The sequence below is a fragment of the Eschrichtius robustus genome, chromosome 5, assembly GCF_028021215.1.
Source record: "Eschrichtius robustus isolate mEscRob2 chromosome 5, mEscRob2.pri, whole genome shotgun sequence".
NCBI lineage: Eukaryota > Metazoa > Chordata > Mammalia > Artiodactyla > Eschrichtiidae > Eschrichtius > Eschrichtius robustus.
Window position 1 is genome coordinate 133,916,773 of NC_090828.1, and position 21,657 is coordinate 133,938,429.

Genomic DNA, 21,657 nt, shown 5'->3' on the forward strand with positions numbered 1-21,657 from the left:
CCGTTGCTTCCTAGCGATGCTGTAGTGAAAATCAGATCCCCTTTCCTTGTGCCTCTTACTTGCACCCTTTTCCCTGGTGGCACTGTTTGCTGAAGTCCTTCTCAACACAAAGCCTCCAGTCAAATGTCACCATTTCCATGAAATTAAAATGATTTCCATAAACCATTTCTCAGGAATCTTGGACAAAAAGTTCATAGTTTCTTCTTCTGGACTTCCCTAGCATTTTATTAACTTCTATATTTTGACCCTAATCTCATTCTGACTTACATTTCTTTTAGCTGTGTATATGTCCTTCTTCCTTAAACGTTATGAACTCCCTTGGGGCAGTGATAGTCTATTAAAATTTATATAACTAGGATATCTCCCCGTGACCTTCACACACATAGAATTAAGCAATAATTGAATGGAATGATTATATATATGTATATATATAATATAATATACACTGATAATTATATCATTTCATTTAATCACATTGTTTTATAAATCATACATATACATATATGTATGCATGTATAGGTTTTATAAATCCTATATATACATATGTGTGTATGTGTGTATGTATGTGTGTGTGTGTGTGTATATATATATATATATATATATATATATATGGCTTTGAATCTTGCATCACCTATAGGTGGAGGCTGTGACAGGTGACAGTCAATGACCAGCCATGGGAATAGTTTCTCCAAAGTTCTATGCAGAATGTCTAAAGGAATACATGGGTGAGAGCACTGAGCCAAGAAGAACTAAGCCAGTACCATGAGCACTGGGGAAACTGCTCTGTAAATTTCAGGAAGATCCAAGCACCGGGTTACCCTGCCAATAATTGGGACTGGAGTTGGGACGGACTCAGAGTGAACCCAGATTGGGTTCAAGTAAAGGGATATGCGGGAGTAACGAAGGGTCTTCCTAAGGGACTGCTAAAATGTCTGCTCTAACTGCTTACATTTATGGGCCAAAAGATAGATAATTAGTTGGGCCAAACAGAATTGACGTTTCTCTTCATTTTCCTCATTCACCGATATGTCTCTTTATTTATGTTTCCAACCAAACTGCAGTTGAAAGCTGGACTGTCCGTGATCATTGTGCTTTACTTCCTTAGAATCCCTACAGAATTTTTGTATGTGGTTGATATGTGATTTATGTTTTATCAGTGATTGCCGCAATAATGCTATACTTCCGGTTGCCAAAGCTCCGTGCCATACAGTGTTCAGGACTTATGCTCACAGGTCTGAGCGCCAGGCAGGATGGCTGTGCTCCGTGTGCCACATCCTGAGGTCCACCAGGAGAGGCTGTGACCATCTGGATTGTGTTCTCCCGTGGTGTCAGAGTTGCTCCCCAGGAGCAGTGGAAACATGCATGCCTCTTAAGGTCTAGACTGAGCTGACATGCCATCGTTTCAGTCCGTTTTCCCGCGGGGAAAGCAAGTAGCAAGACCAAGACATCATTGGGGCGGGGATATTTACTACTCCCATGAGCCCACTATAAACACATGCAGTAAATCCAATTTCTCCAGTGGCCAAAATTTGGAGAAAGGGTGCCGATTCTCTCTTCCTGACTACATCATTAGAGTCATGAATGAAAGCAAATCAGTCACGCTTTTTGATCCTCAGTTTCTTCATTTGGTATGTTCCAGCTCATACTCCGCGGGGGAATAAACACAAACCTGGGACATCTAAGAGGAAAATTCTGCTGTGACCCTCCTGCTCTCAAATATATGTGTGTGTTTCTTCTCTATTCTCTATATTTCCTTTTCTTTCTTCTTGCTCATTGATATTCAATGAGTCAAAACAGTTTGCAACTTTTATACTAATTGTCAGACATGAGGAGGGAACCCCAAGCCTCAGTGATACAAGGCACTGGTAGATTAAAAAAAAAAAACAAAGTCTTGAGCGGCTAGTGGCACTTCTAAGGGATTGAAGGCACCAAATAAGAATGGGTAAAACTACTAGAAGGCAACATTTGCACCAGCGTGTACACAAATTGGTTGTTCAGAATTGAGACCATTGATAATAATGCTATTAATAAGATCACAACGTTGATTTGGCTTATAAACAAAAGTAATTCATGATGACATTGAATTTCACCATGTGATCAGGAGTCTCGATTATGGAGGAGAGGTCTGGGCAGTGCCAGGAGGGAGAAGTCGAGAGATTTCTTCCCATATCTTGTGCCCAAAGCCAACATTAGCAAACACCTGAACACACAGTGTTTTACCCTTGTGTTACCTGGACTCACGCTGGGACGATCCACCTAAGCTTACCTCGGTCCTGAAAGTGCTTTTTGTTCTAAGTAAACCCACCAGACCTCGAGGCCACTTGAGTATGGCTTATCTGAACTAGTGGTTAGAAAGAAAGCAATTCATTTGAACTAGCGTCCAATGATTTATAGCTGTTTGGAAATAGGTGAAATGGATTTGTACCGTTTAGAATTATTCTTTAAAAAGAAGATACTAGTTAACAGACATCTCTAACTGGGATTCTAACTTAAAAGCTAGTAAAGGGACTTGAAACATTTTAGACAGTGTGAAGAGTAGTATTTTGGGGTGAGTATAGTCCTTCAGGCTGTCTGCCCCCTGACTCAGCACCCCTAAGATACTTCTGCGTTTCTTAGTGTTTGTTTTATCTTCTTCTCATTACTTACAGGTTCTTGGAAAACGCAGATTGGCATTCTCTTCCTACTTGCCTCAGTGACTTCCATAAGGACATTAGTAATGAATGCAATTCAGAGAAAGTTGTTGCTATTTGTATACATGAATAATTTGTAAATTATATGTTTGTACATCAGGAGTCGTGTATGAAGTCAAATCTTGACTAGGCAGAATTCCAACCTAGTGCCATCCTCAGACAAAAGTTACTGTTCTACTTTAAAACGATAAATCATGAAAAATGGCTCTCAATCACTATTTCTTTCATTTTTTAAAAATAAACACATATTAAATGCCTGTTGTATGCCAAACAGAAACAGACCAGTGGTTTCCAAAGAGGACCTAGGCCTAACCCCATTCAGCCTAAGGGTGTATAACACCTCTATCTCTGCCTACATCTGTTGTTTTGGATATCTTATCATCTTCTGGATAATAATTTTTATCTACTTAAATATTCCCAATTATACAAGATAACTTCAACAGATTTTACTAAACTAAACTTTGCAAAGAAAAAAAATTGAAAATTGACAAGAACAAGACTCAAAAATAGTTTTCTGTTAACTACATAAACCAGAAATTAGAGGTGGCATCCTAGCTTTGTATGGGTTAAATATGACATACAGAGGGATTTCATTGGCCTATGCAGTATTGACCTTCATAATATTTCTTTTGTCCAAATCTTTGAACTTCAAATATTGTGACTTCTCTTTAAAAAATTCAAAAGATATGGTAACCCTGGCGTTAATCTTTGTCATGACAGAAATCAGTGTGGGGTAAGATAGGGCCACCCTCTCCTCTGAGCCAACACTCTCCCCCTCACCTTCGTGTCCACCCTTCCCCACAGTCTACCAGAAACTGAGGACTAAGGTCGGGCTAATATTGGCCCTCATGCTACTATTTATCCTTTTTTAGTTTTAAAAGGAAATTAAGTTTTGTATCTATATATTCAATATTTTTGGTCTAAGATCTAGCCCAGTTTACTCAATTGTGATGCCTGCCTGATTTGGTTAACATGTGAGCTTGTGACTCTGAGTCTAAACATTGTGATTAATCAATATTCTATTATAGAAATGCTTTTCATGAAACTGTTGTTTATATGAGCACATGTATATAGATATCTCTCTATGTGTGTATATATATATATAGAGAGAGAGAGAAAGAAAAGGAAGGAAGGAAGGGAGGGAGGAAGGAAGGAAGAAAGAGAAAGAAAGAAAGGAAGGAAGGAAGAAAGAAAGAAAGAAAAAAGGAAAGAAAGGAGAGAGAACAGAAGGGAAGGAGAACAGAAGGGAAAAGAGGAAGGAAAGAAGGGAGGGAGGGAGGGATATATATACATTGCACGTATGTATGAACATATGTATATATATATGTGCATACATACGTACAATGTATACATATCCTTTGAGACATTTTCATCTCAGTTTCTGTGACATCCTCTGTGCTCTTTCAGGCTTGCTCCACTCTGACTTCTGAAGCATCTTGTCTTTCAGATGGAACCCCATTGACCTGGTGGATCGGGCGGTCCAATGAAAGACACCCCTACTGGGGAGGCGCCCCTCCCGGAGTTCAGCAGTGTGACTGTGGCCTAGACGAGAGCTGCCTGGACATTCGACACTTTTGCAATTGTGACGCTGACAAAGACGAATGGTAATGGGCGTCCTGATCCCTCTGCACTCGTGGAGGAAGCCCACGAAGGGATGCATAAAATGTCCCCTAAGATAAAAGAGCATGGATGAGAGATTCAGTATGAACTAGGGCTCCTGAATACGGTGATTGCTTTAACTTTGGAAATTTCTAGTCCTCGTACTTTCAGGGCTATTGCTGAAGTTTGTAACGTAAAGCGTGTTGCCATACCATCACCCCTTTATATTCTGAACATTCCATTTTCAACAGGAGAATGAAATGTAATATTTAGCTTTGCGATTTAGTCAGCATTTCTGTAATGTGTAGAATATAGGCTTTGGGAGAAGTTGTGGGAGATAAGGATGTGTAATTATACAGACTGTTTCTTTATTCTCCCATTGTCCCACTGATGATCCTGTCACTGGCCTGCCCTATTACTGCCACTAAAAACAGAGAAAAGAAAATTTATGTTTAGTAAACACCTATTTAATCCTCATAACAAGCTATTAATTCTTTTTTTGTATTTTTTTGTATTTTTTATTGAAGCACAGTTGATTTACAATATGTTAGTTTCAGGTGTACAGCACAGTGATATATATATATGTGTGTGTGTGTGTGTGTGTATGTGTGTATATATATAATTTTTTCAGTTTCTTTTCCCTTATAGATTATTACAAGATATTGAGCATGTATTTTGTAATAATCTATAAGCATATATCTTGTAATGATCATATATTCCCTGTGTTATACAGTAGGTCCTTTTTTATGATTTTTTAAAAATTTTGTATTGGAGTATACTTGTTTACAATGTTGTGTTACTTTCAAGTGTACAGCAAAGTGATGCAGTTATACATATACATATATCTATTGTTTTTCAGGTTCTTTTCCCATTTAGGTTATTATAGAATATTAAGTAGAGTTCCCTGTGCTATACAATAGGTCCTAGTTGATTATCTATTTTATATATAGTAGTGTGCATATGTTAATCCCAACCTCCTAATTTATCCCTCCCCTCCCTTTTCTCCTTTGGTAAACATAAATTTGACAGAGAAAACAAACCTATTAATCTTTCATAGTTTTCTCACTTTTGCATCTTAAGGTAGAGGAATGTAGATTACAGAGAGGTTAAATACTTTTCTCAAGGTCACACAGGTCTATTAAGAGGCAGATCCAGAATTTGAATTCAGGTATAGCTGAGGCCAGACTCTCTCTTCCTCCCCCACAGCAAGTTACTTTTGTAGATAAAGTTTAGTTTTAGTTCTCATGGCCATCACATGTAGTTTTCCTTTGCCCTCCAGGTCAACTGCTTTTATTTTTTTTACTGTATTGATTATGAAAATATGCATAGAACATTTCCAAACCCACTTTGGTTTTGACTGAATTTAAGACATTCTTTGGTTTTGGCTTTGTAATTGTACTTGCTTCATCAAATGCTGCTCAAGTATAGTTAAGAGTTCCTATGTCAACCTGCTCTCAACCTAGTGGAAATGGCTTTTAAGTACTTTCCCTTCACTGTTTAAATTGATAACAGCAGGAATGTTTCAAATAAAATTTTAGGTCCACTTGAAACCTCAGTTCAGTGAGGAATGGACCAAGAACATGGCTCCATCAGGTTACATTAGATGGACCACAGCTTCATAATGTTGTAGGGCAGCTTGGGCCCCAAGTCATGTGACCTGAGTCTGATCTCAGAGAGACAGCAGTGAGCAGTCTTGAAGCAGGACCTTAGTTCTCTGCCTAGGAATTGAACCTGAGTAGCCTGGATGAAAACTAGGAATCCTAGCCACCAATCCAGCAGGGGCTAGAGACTAGGAGCAACATTGCCCTGACTCTTGCCCTCGTTGGAAAGCAAGACTGTTTCAAGGAGGCAAAAACTGCAGAAACAGGTACAAAGTTTATTCTTAGTAACACAGCCCAACATGTGGGAGAGCACACAGGGAAGCAGTTTATTTAGACAGAAGCAAAACAGGAATACACACCCAGGGAGAAAGGGTGTGGGCCTTCTCCCTAATGAGGAGGACCACAGTAACAACGTGATTAAGTCATTTATGTAGAGGCAGTTCTTCCGGGTCTTTGTTCTCCTCTGGCCAATTATTTGGCTTCTTTTCCCACATCCGACCTGTCTTAGGGCCCTTCCCAATATGCGTGCACATCTTTTTGCCAAGATGGATTCCAGCGTGGAGGCCTTTGGGAGCTTTGACAACACTTACTGTGGGATGGCGCCCCCTCCCTTTTTGACCCCAGAGGAGCCTTCCTGCACATGTGCCGTCGGGGAGGTCTCCTTGACCTCAGGAGTGATAGATGTGGCCCTCCTATCTCTTTACTCCAGGAGAGCTCAGCTCCTGCCGTTAACTTTGTCCTTGGAGTGTTAGGGAAAACAGAGCTCCAATTTACTCTGTTTGACAAGCTCCCCAGCAGCTCAGACCAGGGGCCCAGCTATCTTCTACCTCAGGTCCTTTCTCCTAACATCACGATCTTCACAGGGGTCAAATCAGATGCAGTTGACTGGACTTCTCCATTCTGTGGGCTCCCACTCTACCCTGCAGAGCCCTCTATCACATCTTGGAGGCCTACAAACCAAAAATAACTCTTGTTCTGTTTGGAGACTGTGTCTTTTTTAACATTATATCCCTGAAGACCTACTCTTTGTAGAGTAGAAGATGATGGTAGTTAGCTGAATAGATGAATGTAGAAGACCTTTGAGGAGGAGGAAGGATCCCAAAATGGCATTTACAAGCTTGAGAGGTGTGTGGAAAGGCTAAATGGTTGTGTGGCCAGGAAAACATAGTGAAAATCCTCTGCAACCTGCAGCTTAGATTTGCTCAGTTTGTTTTGATTTTTTAATTTCCCTTCACTATGCTGACATTAGAAATGTATAGATTTATAGACTTACATGGAAACATGTTCATTTTATTCTGTATAATCAGAGAAGTTGGTAAGGGGGGTAGAATATAAAGAGTTATTGAGAAGGGGAAGTATTTCTCCTAAGTGCCTTCAATTCTCACTTGCTTTTTGGCTGAATTCTTGATCTTTGCTCACTGTTTCCTTTCCTTTGATGAAACTCTTTCCATACCGAATGCTGCCTCAGTGCCTTCCCTTCCTAGGGTACAAATGACCATGCCTGGGCTTAATTTAAGGAACACTGAGGAGCAGTGCTGAAGAATCACATCACATCACTTAAAAGTGGAAAATTAGACCATCATATTGAAATGCTGCTACTCTCTCCTCTCCAAGACTTCCCACTGATCATCTCTACTACTCTGATTCCAGCCTCTCCCCCCTTTGACCGTCTTACTCGTTCACTAACCTTTGAACCCCTCCTATTGACTTCATCTTCGAGGTTGTGCTCAGAGAAACTTTTCCTCAACTCTGGTGCCATCATACCTCTTCCAACATGGGTTATTGCATATTTCATAAGCCTTTCCTCTTCCTTTAGAGCCAGGGGAAAAGCCTCATCATGTGCCACTTTCTGTGACCAGCAACCTTGATTAGGACATGGACATTTTAATTTTAGATGTAGGTTTTGTTCAACAATCAACCTACGAAGGATCAAGAGAAATGATTTGAACTTCCCTTTGTAAAGATGCCCACTTTACCCTTGGCTGTCCTAGAGTTATGTTGATATCTCATATATATATATTATACAGGGTATAGTATATAAAATGCTAAGAACATTTCAGTATATGATAGGTAACATTGTTAAGTGACAATGTTTTCTAGGAGTTGCAATATAGTAAACTGCTATCTACTAAATACTATACAAGCCTGAAATCAGTTTTCTGATTCACTTTACCAATCCAGGTGAGATCAGGAATTTCCTTCTATCATTCTCATGAGGGAGCAGATTCTGATTTAACTCTTCTAGATTTCACTGTCTTAGGACAAGTCATAACCTGTCATAAACGATTCTGGAAAATAATTTATTATAGAGGCAACTGTACGTACTATTCCAGCTGACATTTACTCATGTATCACATGTCTAATGAGTGCCTACTCTGTGCCATCAGGCAGTCTGCTGTGCAGAGAAAGTCAAGGGCATTACAATCCCTGCCCTTGAGGAACTCGCAGGACAGTGGAAAAGAAAAGACTAGTTATTTAGCAGTAAATGTAACAACGTGATGACTTCGGTTATAGACAGAAGCACACATGTGTCAACCTGGAGTGCCCATGGGCTGGGATAGTTCGATTTCAAGGAAAAGTGTAGTTAAGTTCTGAAGGATCAGAAGAAGTGAGCTAAAGTTAGTGTAATACAAGTAGGTGCTGCCATGTATTCAGACACAGAAATGTGAAATAATATAAAAATCACTACTTCCCCAAAATATAAGTATCTTGGTGTAGTTTTTGCACAGTTTTCATGTGGGGAACTTACAGGAGATGTAGGCAGGGAAGAAGAAGGTCAAATCCAGATCACGAAGCTTCTTGTATGTGAAATAACAATGAGAGAGCTTTGCTTTGTCTGTAACAGGGGTGTGGACATAGAACATACATTCAGAGTGAAACACAGCAGAGCCGTGTGGAAATGCATTCATTATTTAAATATTCATTTCTATTATTTACTACACAAAGGTAAAGCACAAAAGCTGGCACTACTATGAAATGGTCATGTTCTTTAACATTCTTCCAACCTGATTCTTAGATAACATGTGGTCCAGCTGGCTTTCCATACATTTCAAACTTTTGTTTCAGACAAGCATGCTCCTTTTGGTGTCCAGGTGCTTCTAAGAAAGCTCAAACATATTTGCCTTATAAACTTCCCTTAAGTTTCTGCTCTTGGTAAAGTTAGTCAGAGTACTGATGTGGGCTGGTATAGCATTTAGTAGATAGCAGTTTGATATATGACGACTCCTAGATAATATTGTCTCTTAAAAATGTTTCATATATATATCTGAATCACTTTGCTTTACAACTGAAACTAACACAACATTGTAAATCAACTATACTCCAATAAATTTTTAAAGTTAAATATCATGAAAAAAAGTAAAATTAAATTACAAAATGAAAAAAATGGGAAAAAAAAGTTAAGTACCGTATGCTGAAGTGTTCTTAGTATTGTATATACTATATCTCATATCATTATCCCAACAACCCCTGAGGTTGGTTTTATTAACTCCTTTCCCCAGAAAAGGAACCTGAGGCCCTGAGATGCTAAGTGGCTTGGATAAGGTCACATGACTAAGGGGGTAGAGTTGGAATTCCAGCTGAATCCAAGGATGCCCTGCTGACTACATCCAACGAGCTGCTAAGTTGGCATTTGGGGTTACGGCAGCTGGTGAGGATGCCAAAGAGACCCCTCCCAGGGCATCTCAGATCACGTCACTGCACTGTGCGTGTTGCTTTCTGCTAAGTCAGGTTGCTCTGAGGGCCTCAGCTATCTTCCAAGACTCTGGTAATTGGTAATATTTTATTCTGTTTTAATTAACCTCTGTAACTGAATCACCTGCTGTCATATATTTCAGTGAAGCCCAAGTAAATGGGGAAAATGAGTATGTTGTGGGTAGTGGGTGAAAGTAAGGCAGCTCAGAAGTGGAAGTGAGTGGAAGAAGGAAAAAAGAAGTAATTCAAGGAACACCCAAGGCACAATTCCTTCTTGGAATACTAAAGAGAAGCCTCAGGGAGATGTGGATCAGGTGTACTATGGAGCTGACTTCTCCTGGGGTTTCCATCCCAGCTAAAGAACTAAACAGGAAGAAAAAAAAAAAAAGAAATGAGAAAACTTGTCATGAATAACAATCATCTCACAGTGAATGATTGTTTGCAAAGGAACTTCTCTTCAACATAATGATTCAGCCTATAGATATCCCCCCCAGTCAAGTGTTCTCTGATTTAACCACGTCAGATGGATGGGCTGCTGAGAGCAAGAAAGAAAACTGGCGGCAGCTCCAAGCCTGGGGATCGCACAGGAGAGGGTTGGGCTGTGTGAGGGGTGGAAAAAGTCATCTGGGTAGAGGGGTACAAAATGGGACACAAAGGATGGTTGTAGAGGGATAAAAAGGATGGTTGGGTGGTGAGAAGGAGAAGGCAGAGAGATGGGCCAAAGTGTGCCTCTTCGTGATGGCCCATGGCCCGGATGAAAAGTTTTCTCATCCAGACAACCAGGCAGAACTAAGGTGAAGCTCTCTTTTCTAACAGCAGGACATTCTTTTATTTATTCATAAGCAAGTACAGACATTTTTATGTGAGTTTTAGTAACTCTGTTCTTTGCCTCTTGCCTTTACTTCACCCTTGTATAAAGCGACATGGCACAGAACAGAAGGAGAAAATGGTATAAAGTTTAAATTCTGGTTATCTGATCATCCAAAAAAGGAAACTTATTGTTCTTTTTCTTTTTTTTTTAAGCAGGATATTTAAGGGATTTTTTTTTTTTTTCTCAGCATGTGGAATCTTGGAGCGTCAAACAACTCTTTAGCCCTAGAATCTACTTCTCTGCCACAGAGAAACTGTTTAATAAATGGTGCTAAGCCATGAGTGAAAGATGGGTGAATGACTCCTGTTAAATACATTTTTACCTCTCTGTCTTTTGGTACATTGGGCCATGGTGATTCTAGAATTAACTGATATTTGCTGCATTGTTGGCTGTTACCCACCTTTTATTATCTCACCAGAAATATTTACTCAAAATTTAACCTCAACTTTTTGCTGCAGGTTGATTTTCTCCCAGCTATCAAAGAGTAGTTAGAAGTGATCACGCTGCTCCCAAAGTTATCTTTTTTTTTTTTTTTAATTTTATTTATTTTATTATTTATTTTATTTTTGTCTGCGTTGGGTCTTTGTTGCTGTGCGCAGGCTTTTCTCTAGTTGCGGAGAGCAGGGGCTACTCTTCATTGCGGTGCGCAGGCTTCTCATTGCGGCGGCTTCTCTCGTTGCTGAGCGTGGGCTCTAGAGTGCAGGCTCAGTAGTTGTGGTGCTGGGCTTAGTTGCTCTGCGGCATGTGGGATCTTCCCGGACCAGGGCTCAAACCCATGTCCCCTGCATTGGCAGGCGGATTCTTAAACACTGCGCCACCAGGGAAGCCCCAAAGTTATCTTTTTAAACATTTGTCTTGAGCTGTTCTGTTTGTAAAGACGTGTCTAATCCAGCCCCAGGACCTTGACCTTCACAAGGGACCTTCACTCCTTTCCCTGGAGACGTAATGAGACAATTGCCTTTAGGAAGAAGATGCCGGTTACATCCAAGAGTTTAGAGTTTTGCTGTTTCCTCTCGTAGGATATTCTTTGCTCTCTCAGGCCTCCTTTGATTTCCCCAAAATCTCCACCTCTGGGATCTCCACACTCAGTGCAGTGAGGATGCTTCAGACTCGGTAGTGTCCTAAATGGGGCAGGAATTCTGAATCCTGAAAGAAAAGAAAAGCTCTATCTCTTATTTTAAAAAATAATATTGTACAATCTCAACTGGTGGCAATTTTTTATTCATGAATGTATTTATGAGCTATTCCATGTAGAGATTAGGAAGGGTTTATCTGGGTTTTTACTCACTCAGTCCCCGAATTCCACATGCATCTAGCAATGTAGTCAGAGCCAGAGCCTTGGGTTGGAAAGAGTATGCTTGGCAATAGTAGGTTCTTCATACATTAACTTCTGAGTGAATGAATGAATGATTTTTTTTCCTTTCTCCCCATACTCTCTTCCTAGAAAACTATGCCCTCCCCTTGCTAGGTATGTTCTGCTGTTTTATTCCTTAAATTGTCACTTAAAGCATATATCCTGGGGCAACTTGATACTGATTTGTTTACACTAACAATCCCATGACTGCGTTTTGGATTGTTTTAATTTTATTTTTATTTATTTATTTGTTTGTTTGTTTGTTTATTTATTTATTTAGGCTGTGTTGGATCTTTGTTGCTGCGTGCAGGCTTTCTCTAGTTGTGGCGATTGGGGGCTACTCTTCATTGCCATGCACGGGCTTCTCATTGTGGTGGCTTCTCTTGTTGCAGAGCATGGGGTCTAGGTGTGCGGGCTTCAGTAGTTGCAGCACGTGGGCTCAGTAGTTGTGGCTCCCAGGCTCTAGAGCGCAGGCTCAGTAGTTGTAGCTTGTGGGCTCTAGAGCGCAGGCTCAGTAGTTGTGGTGCACGGGCTTCATTGCTCCGCAGCATGTGGGATCTTCCCGGAGCAGGGCTCGAACTCGTGTCCCCTGCGTTGGCAGGCAGATTCTTAACCATTGCACCACCAGGGAAGCCCCTCAGATTGTTTTTAGATAGAGTGTTTTGTGGTACATCTGATAGGACATGATAGAAGGCATCACACACTCAAGGAAAAAAAAAAGGAACAATACAAAAATGGGAAAGCACAACTTCTAACCAGGGGTTGATCATTTAAAACTAACATATCACATCATTATCTTACAGAATTCTAGATGGAGTAAAATAGTTAATACTTCACCAAGGGTAGCATTAAGGACTGTTTTTGTGCTTTTTGTTCAATGATGCCACCATCCTATCATCTATTTGGAAAATTTCTAATAAGCAATTTAAGACCTGTTGGTTCCAGAAGACAAAACATAACTATGAAATGCTCTTTTCTTATGATTATAGGAAACACAAATATAGACTGAGGCTTCAGTTGCCTCAGTTACCTGTCAAGCTGTACAACTTTATTATCTCTAAGTTGTCTGTAAAGTCACATTACACATTTTGGGTAATTGCAAAATTGTGAGTATCAGAAATAGATAGAACTCAAAGTCAATATCAAGATTAAAAGTTTGCATTTCTTTAGTATCTTTTATACAACATTTTGATTTGGGCAATTATTGTATACCAAAATATTATCATTTGACTTAAGAATTCAGTGAGACTTTGGCTTCTATTTTAATGTGCCTACGTGCCACTAAGTAGCATTACTCACCTAATAGTAGTTCTTACTCAGGACCAAATTAGAGGAGCTGCTTACCTTTTTGTCTGCTCTTTAAGTTCGCTTACAGCTCTCAGTTCTGATTCATCCAACTGAGGTTTCTATATTTAACAATGCATAGGGAGAATAATTTCTCCTGATTTTTAAAATTTAGGAGTTTTTTATTACAAAATAAATATGTCCTATTATTATTGTAAAAAATTCAAATATTGCAGAAATATTAAATAAAAAGGAAGCTCCTTCCTCACTATCACTTCGGACCCTCTTACTTCCACCCAACATGTAAAATTTTATACCTAGAGATAATAGTGGGGCATGTAGGGCACATATACATATAAATATCTTCCTATGCACATACCATATTTATTAATATGCAAGTTCATTCAGGTTTTAACGAAATGTGAGATTGTATTAAATGTGTTATCTGCAGCTTGTTTTTCTACATGAACTATGTCTTGAAGAGCTTTGACTTGGCATCGTTAAATAAGCATAAACATGAATGCCTCCTGTCCATTTTAATGGGTGCAAAGTGTAGCTGTATCATAACTTACAGTTTATCATAAAATAATAAACATTTTATTTGTAAATGATGTTTTACTATTAGAAAATATATTGCAATGAACATTTTTGAGTCTTGACATACTTTATTTTCATTTTTTAAGTTATTATTGCTATCGCATAGATTTCTGGCTTAGAATTGTTAAATCGTCCACTTTTCTATTTTGATGAATGTGGCCAAATTGTTGAAGGGACTTAGGACTTTATACAGACCACAAGGGAGTCAGTTCAGAACTGGCCTCCCTGAGTCTGGGGTGAAATGATAGTCTCTTTGACCAAGTGGCTTCACCACAGAACTCACTGGGGGTCAAAACAGAGCCACACAGGGAGACGTTAGTTACAACCTCCTTTGGCTCAGAACTTGCTGGAACCCTTCAGCAGGTGTGGTCAACTCTGACATGACCCTGGTGATGTTGTATTCCCCTTCCATTCTTTCTCTCAGTGTTTGTCATTTCTATCACGCCTGGTCCTGCTCTGAGATCCATGGCAACACTTTCAGCTACTTACAAATAAATAAATTCTCTGCATTATTTTCAAAAAGTAGAGTCTTCATCATTAAGAAGAAGAAGGAGGAGAAGGAGGAGGAAAAGGAGGAGAAACAGTTTTATCTCCTTTGCAAATCTGCCTTCTAGATTTTTAGTGAAAATATGAAGTAACACATGTAATACACTCAGAACACACACAATTGTGGCTACTTACGCTGGCAGCACCCTCGTTTTCGGGATGTAAAATATAATTGACCTCTATGTAATATCATATTATGTACTGGGATGATCAAATCCTGTATTTGTCACTTAGTGACTATCATTTAGCCTCTCTGAGCTTCAGGCTCTTGTTTGCTCTAAGAAAAGAAAAAGAAAACCAAAAAGAAAAAAGAATGCCTATCTCTGGGGAGTGCTGGCTAAGCTGGCATTAATTTGCTCGTCTAGCAGATATGCCAGGTATTTAGTTCTCAAACATGCGTTCGTCGTCATTTTTATTATTATTTTCTTTATTTTTACAGTATCTTAAATGAACTATGAGGCAATATTGACTTATAGAAGTTAAACTAATTTCTACGAAAGCTATACATACATATATGCAATAAAATGCATAAGATAACTAATTAGCATACCAAAGCAATCAAATATATCCTTCAGCCATCTCACTCTAGGTGAGATAAAGAAAGAGCACTGAAGACCCTTCCCCCCAAAATGGGGCTGCCCTCTGAAAATTCACTGGTAAAACTCACCATGTCATGGTTGGGGTGGTCCTGCCTCCATGGAAATCAACCAGGAGACTGCTTGTTAAATGTGTCACCGAAGAGTTTGTGGACTCCCAGAATTCCTGTCAAGGTGACCTATGTGTAATCTCAGAGAATGCAGGGCTGGACAATCATTGCAAATTAGTCAACTGAAACCTAATCAAAGTGTATCTCGTGTGGAGAAGGCCTGTGTGAATGGAATGGGGAGAGTCAGCCCGAAACCCACAAGGACAACTCAAAGACTCAGGGCCAGGTTATTCCAGCCCTGCCTGGAGAAGATGTAGACGAATGTGGGAAACACAGCTTCCACTCACGAGAGAGCCGCTCTCTGCAGGAGCCAGACGAGGCCTGGGGAACAGGAGAGCACACTGGTTATGGCAAAAGTTTTGGTTCCAACCCTAGCCTCTCCACTTGCCAGCAGTGCCCCCTGAGAAGTTGTATCTCCTCTCTCAACCTCTGTTGCCTCTGCTGTACAAGGCAGGCGATGTTATAATGCCATCATAGGGCTGTTCTGAGGGTGAAACAAGATCAGGTGTAAAACTCTATTCGTGTGCTCACCTGGCCAGGGAAAGGCAAGAGGTGGCTCCCATGCTCAGGTCCTGAGATGTGAGATGCTCAGCTGAACCCCAGAGCCATCAGTAGGTTTAAGAATAGCAGCCCCACACCCAAGCAGGGCCTCTAACGTATGGGTCTTTTTCTTTAGGAAGAACTCCTCCATTAAAAGGCAAGGATGGCTTTAAATTACATTTTATTTTCTACTCTAATATGTTAAATATTTTGGAATTTGGACCCTACCTGTAAGAGATAGAGACTTCTTTACAAGTTTTGAAGCAATCAAGTACATCTTGTGGTCCACATGTGTGAGTATGTTTCTGGAGGTGTGGACAAGAGTGAGAGGGAGGGAGGGAGGGGGCAGAGCGAGGAAAAGTAGGGGGCAGGTCAGGTAACTGTCTCCCAGGCCCAGGCCGACTCTGGGCCTCAGAGTAAAACTGAGGCCAGGACGATGAGGATAGGGCAGCTGAACAGAGACCTAAAGATGGGGAGTTTGGTGGAAGTTGTTGGTCAAGAATGAAGGAGGAAGTGAGGAAAAGAGGAGAAATGAAGATCCGCAGGTGTACGGCCTCAGCAGCTGAGAGCCTGGGACCAAGGCATTGACAGAACTGAGTAACAAGTAGGTTGGCCGATCCCTGGGGAAGTGACCAGTGGAGGGGGTTGGGGCATATTAGTTAAGAGATGACGGACGATTGACGTCCAAAGGGGATCTTTCACAGGCAGTTGAATGAATATGTATTCCTCGGAAAATGCATGTGAGTGTGTGAGTGTGTGTGTGTAACAGGAAAGAAAGCAGCACTGTAAAATGCTGCAGCAACGTGGAGTAAGTTAGGGACTGGCATTTCCATTCTGTGGAAATGAGCGATTCTCTGAAGTTTCAGGGGACTGAAAGGAGAAAAGGTCAATTTTGGTAGGTCTGGGAGGAGGGTGAGAGAGAAGAAAGAATGCAGACTTCCTGTGAAGAGCTTTTATGGCACTACTGAATCTTTCTTTCTTTCCTATCCAGAACGGGTTAATCCAATGATGCCTACAAAAAACCTTCATCCTTGCTAGTCCTTTTTACAATCAGTTTTATACTCATAAAATCCGGATGGCCATTTACATTTCTTAACAGTAAAGTAGCATTGGGTAAACTTTGGCTGTATTCATATACTAAGACCAGATTTTGTTTTCTCACATCTACTTGAGAAGAGCCCTATGGCTTCAGGTTTCTTAAAGTATTTACAGAAGAAATGTAGTTTCTGAAAGTATTAAATATATGCCAACATCGTCTTGTTTTGCCCCTCATGTTTCTTATACTAGGGACTGAAATCAAGACTCCGGATATGGCCTGGTCAGTGTGGGGCACAGCTAAAGGGTTATTATCCTCTGGTGTGGACTTGTCTATGTGACCACAGTCAATGTTTGCACTTGCTGTTTTGTCAGCCAAGTGACCCTTGAGCTCGTTGTGAGCTTCTTGTCATCTAATCCCTTAGGTTCTTATTTTTTTTTTTAAGTCTCAATAAGGAAGACAAAAGGGAAATAATGCCTTAACCAAAGTTAAGATAGAATTACTGTCAAGCATCGATATGGCATTTAGACTTGTAGAGCTGTTTATGGGCCTCATCCTGGCTATTCCTCTTTTGCAGCCACAGCAAATGGAGGGCTTCATGTCTCCCACTCAACAGAAAGGTATGCAGAGTTTCCTGAGAATAATTCATTCAGAGTCACACAGGGGCTTCCAAGGGACCTGAGGTCTTGAGTTCTTTGCATAATTTTCTAGGTTTATCTACCTTATGAATAATGTGTTATTTGTTACTTTTGGGTGACTGAAAGAGAGAAGAATATAAAAAGGAAAAAAATCTCTCTTAATCAGCTCAGTCACCCAAATGATGCTATAAAAAGAATTGCAATAGTTAACCAAAAACTGGCTGACAGAAAAAACAAAAAAAAAAGGCAGTATGTGAGTTTTCACTGCACTTTAATGATACACTAAAGAAATCAATAGCCCCTGTTCTGCTCTGCAAACCTGATTTTGGTAAAGTCCCTAGATTCAGATAGAGAAACTAAGAGGAGACCACATTGGCTAATTCTGTGCTGTACTTTTGCTCTTGAGAATATTTGAGTCTTTTCCCTAATGTGCATGTTTTATCATTAGGTCACATGTGTTTCTTTAGGACCATGTGTCTGTTATCTATTCTTTGTGCCCTTCAAGCTTCCATAAGCTGGGATCTTCGGCTGGCCAACAGTGGGGCTCTTTTTCCTTATTTTCCTTTTAAAAGTTCTTTGTATTTTACAGGTTTTTTTCACACTTGACTGGGAATTTCAATAGCTATTCATTGAATCCTTACTATGTGATAGTCAACATGTTAATTTTTATATACATTATCTACTTTGATTTATACAACAACATCGAATTAGTATTATTATCCCCATTTGAGAGATTAGGAAACTGAGTCCCAGGCTGACCTCATGACATCATACAACCCGTGTGTTGAGGCACATGTTTTAAGCTAGGTCCGTCTGGCCTAATGACAATGCTTTCCCACTACCACACAATCATTTTTGTACTTATAAAGTACATAAGCACCCTGTGCCTTTAGGAAGAGTCTTGTATATTGTTCCAAAGGAAGACGAAGTCTGTAAAGTGTTTGCCCTTGAGAAGACGAGTTCATACAAAAGCCAAAGGAAAACAACTTCGTGTGTAGAACATCAACTCTACAGCTGCAGTTTGTATCATTTTTTATGCCACCCCCCAAATATTCTACCCATTAATACTTTGAAATGTTTGAATCAGCCTTGTCGCTCACACATTGAATTAAATCCAAACACTCTTCTCACTGTGATGCTAGAGCATGAATGAACTTGCCAAGTCCCTTGATGCCCAGGTGGCCTGTAGGCTGAACACAGCCCTCACCTGTGTTTTATTGGTCAGTTTTAGTGCAGTGTTGATTCCCACCATACTTTTGGGGTTTTTTTTAAGAATTTTAAATCCATTTCTAAGATTTGAAAAATTGAGAAGTTTTACGTTGATAGTCCAGTCTGGCCCACTGGTCCTACATTCATGAAGAGCATAATTACCTGTTAGGAATGACTATCACCGTCTCCTGTAGACAGAATACTACTTCCTCCCAGTCTTCCTCTTGTTCTTTCTCTCTCTCTCTTTCCCCCGACACTGAAGCTGTGTGTCAGGTCCCATTTATCACCTAACACAAAGCTGGCTTCGTTCATTTATATTACTTTCCTGGCCCCTGTAGGCATTTGAGTTTGTGTCTACCACATTAAACAACTTTGGAGAGATTTTTAGATTTTATATAAAAAGTATTTTTGGTAATATGCTCTGCATCATCAAACTAAATATGAAGTTCTTTTTCTCTGTTATTTGGAAGAGATTTTTTATTCTTGGAGCGATTTTGTATATTCCAACACTTTGGCGCCAGGACATCAAATTGATACAGACAAGATGCCATAGTGTATGAGGGAGACAGTGGTTGGCACTGATGGACAGACTTCAGAATCTACCATTTTCACCTTGAAAATGAAAGAAAAATTGGGGAGAAATAAAATCCTATAGTAATGTAGAGTTTCTACAGGAGTTTGGTCTTTATTCCACTTTGGTTACTTGAAACTTGCTTTGCAACGTCTGCTTGAAAAAGTATTAGAACATGAAGATTCTAATTTTATTCTGTGTATATGTGACATTCATAGATGTGCTTTCAAATAGACACAAGAATCTTATTCCAGATCCTTTGATTGGCCTCTAAATACAGGTACTCAAATTATAGACAATGCATAGTGCATTTCTTTACATTTTGGGTGAATAGACCTGTCAGGTGAATATTTGATTTTTTTATAACCAAGATGAATTTTTGATTTTTTTTATAACCAAGATGAATTAGTGCGTTTTTCTACAGATCTCAGGAGTTGTATGTCTAATCTTAACATTTAGTTTTCCACAATGTTCTGTGTAGTGTGGAGGCCTCCAAGACAGAATCATAGCTGGATGTATGAAAAGATAAATTGACTTGCCTGAGGCGGCAGTGATTCAGGGGCAAAAATGAGAGCTCAGATGAGTGTTAACACTACTATTTTTGAGCATTTACCGTAGATCGGGCACTGTGACTATATCATATCATTTAATTCTCTCTATAACTCTGTGATATAGACATTACTTCCATTTTTCAACTGAGGATACTATGGAATCTGAGAAATAAAATAATTTGCCCAAGCTAATGCAGGTGGAAACTGGAGATCCGGGATTTCAGAACAAATCTGTGTGCTTCTAAATCTATGTCCTTAAAGCACTTCATCACACTACTTGGATCTTGCCGTGCATCCTTAATTCATAGTTTGACACATTATTTTCTTTGTCTCTAGACTCAGAGCTGTAAATAATATGCAAAGGATGATGAAATATAACATTGATTTTGAGTGGGTTTTTTTTTTAATTTTTATTTATTTATTTATTTATTTTTGGCTGTGTTGGGTCTTCGTTTCTGTGCGAGGGCTTTCTCCAGTTGCGGCAAGTGGGGGCCACTCTTCATCGCGGTGCGCGGGCCCCTCACCATCGTGGCCTCCCTTGTTGCGGAGCACCGGCTCCAGACGCGCAGGCTCAGCAGCTGTGGCCCACGGGCCCAGTCGCTCCGCGGCATGTGGGATCCTCCCAGACCAGGGCTCGAACCCGCGTCCCCTGCACCGGCAGGCGGACTCTCAACCACTGCACCACCAGGGAAGCCCGTTGAGTGTTTTTTGAGTGTTGTGTTGATGTCTTTGTGTCTACAGAGAAAACCAATATGAATTTGCTCCTCTGTGTCCTCATAAACAAATTGCTGCATCATATACTTTGCCTTGATTGTTGTGGCTTGGTGCCGTGTCTCCGAATTCCCAGGAACAGACAAGATAATCCATCCTGTGCTTACCTGAGGCTGTGTAGCTGGACAGTCCAACCCACCCATGTGCAATTATCAGACTGCCTTATATAATTCAGTTCAGCTCAGATTAACATATATTTATGGCATACTTGTTAAATTTAGGGTTGAGATAGACACCAAGTGACCAGACCCCTGCCCTTTCTGCCCTGTGGCCGTAGACAAGTTATCTCATATCTCTTAGCCTCAGTTTCCTCATTTGTGATGGAAATAATGGTACCCACTGCATAGGTGTGTTACTTTTCCCCTAGTATATTTCTTGCTCAAAATCACTGCATATTCATTCAATGCCAGTTTCTTACTTACATTTCCTTTTTACCCTCAGTAAAATGGTGTGTCCTTACCATGAGTCCAAAAACACAACTCAAAAAAAAGGGAGACGCAAGAGGGAGGAGATATGGGGATATATGTATATGTATAGTTGATTCACTTTGTTATAAAGCAGAAACTAACATACCATTGTAAAGCAATTATACTCCAATAAAGATGTTAAAAAAAAAGGGAAACTTGGATAGCTTAACCCCATTCATTTTTAACTTTCTTGTCAAAGGATAACTAGTCAGTTTCCTAGTTGCGTAATTAACAGAGACAAAGCCAGAGTCATTAACTACAAAGATCTCTAAAACATAGAAAAAACATAAAAAGCAGCAAACCACCTAGAGTTAAGAGGTGATAAGAAGCATCCTAAACTGATTAAAACCTGTTGGCAGGTGGCTGAAACAAGTCCTTGGAGTGATTTTAAGTGGCTTTGTGATGCTTATTTCAAGTTAGTTACTGAGATAGCCAATCTCTTCATGGAAAGAGAGGCAATGTTTCACGTTCCATCAGCACTGCGTTGGGCAGGTGGGATGCTGTGAGCTATAAAAAGCAGCAGCAAGCTCTGTAAACTTTCTGCTTTTCTGGAAAGACTTAAGGAAGATGTAAAATGCTCTTGTTTTTGGAAGCTGGCCATGGGTTTTGTAATTGGCATCCCAGACTTTCACGCACACCTATGAGATGAAAGGCCCTCTGTTATTCCCCTGCTGCCCCAACCCTGCAGCAACCAGCCAAATCACTTTTGAAAGGAGGAGGCTTGTTAAAGAATCCCTAGATTATCCACATTTTCTCCTCTCTTTTCTTAAATTTATGTTTTGCAGGACAAATGATACTGGCTTTCTTTCCTTCAAAGACCACTTGCCTGTCACTCAGATAGTTATCACTGATACCAACAGATCAAACTCAGAAGCTGCTTGGAGAATTGGTCCCTTGCGTTGCTATGGTGACCGTGAGTACTAAATCGAAAGA

The 21,657-nt window shown here is 40.1% G+C and overlaps 1 protein-coding gene across 2 annotated transcripts in view; it reads left to right on the forward strand.

Annotated features, from left to right (window-relative positions):
- The window catches only part of CNTNAP5 (contactin associated protein family member 5), an 879,857-nt gene that overhangs the window by 712,554 nt on the left and 145,646 nt on the right, over positions 1-21,657 (forward strand). For both annotated transcript variants that reach the window (XM_068544014.1, XM_068544015.1), the window contains exons 14-15: positions 4,138-4,294; positions 21,510-21,637. In XM_068544014.1, coding sequence (XP_068400115.1) covers positions 4,138-4,294; positions 21,510-21,637 — 285 coding nt within the window. The remainder of the gene's footprint in view (positions 1-4,137; positions 4,295-21,509; positions 21,638-21,657) is intronic.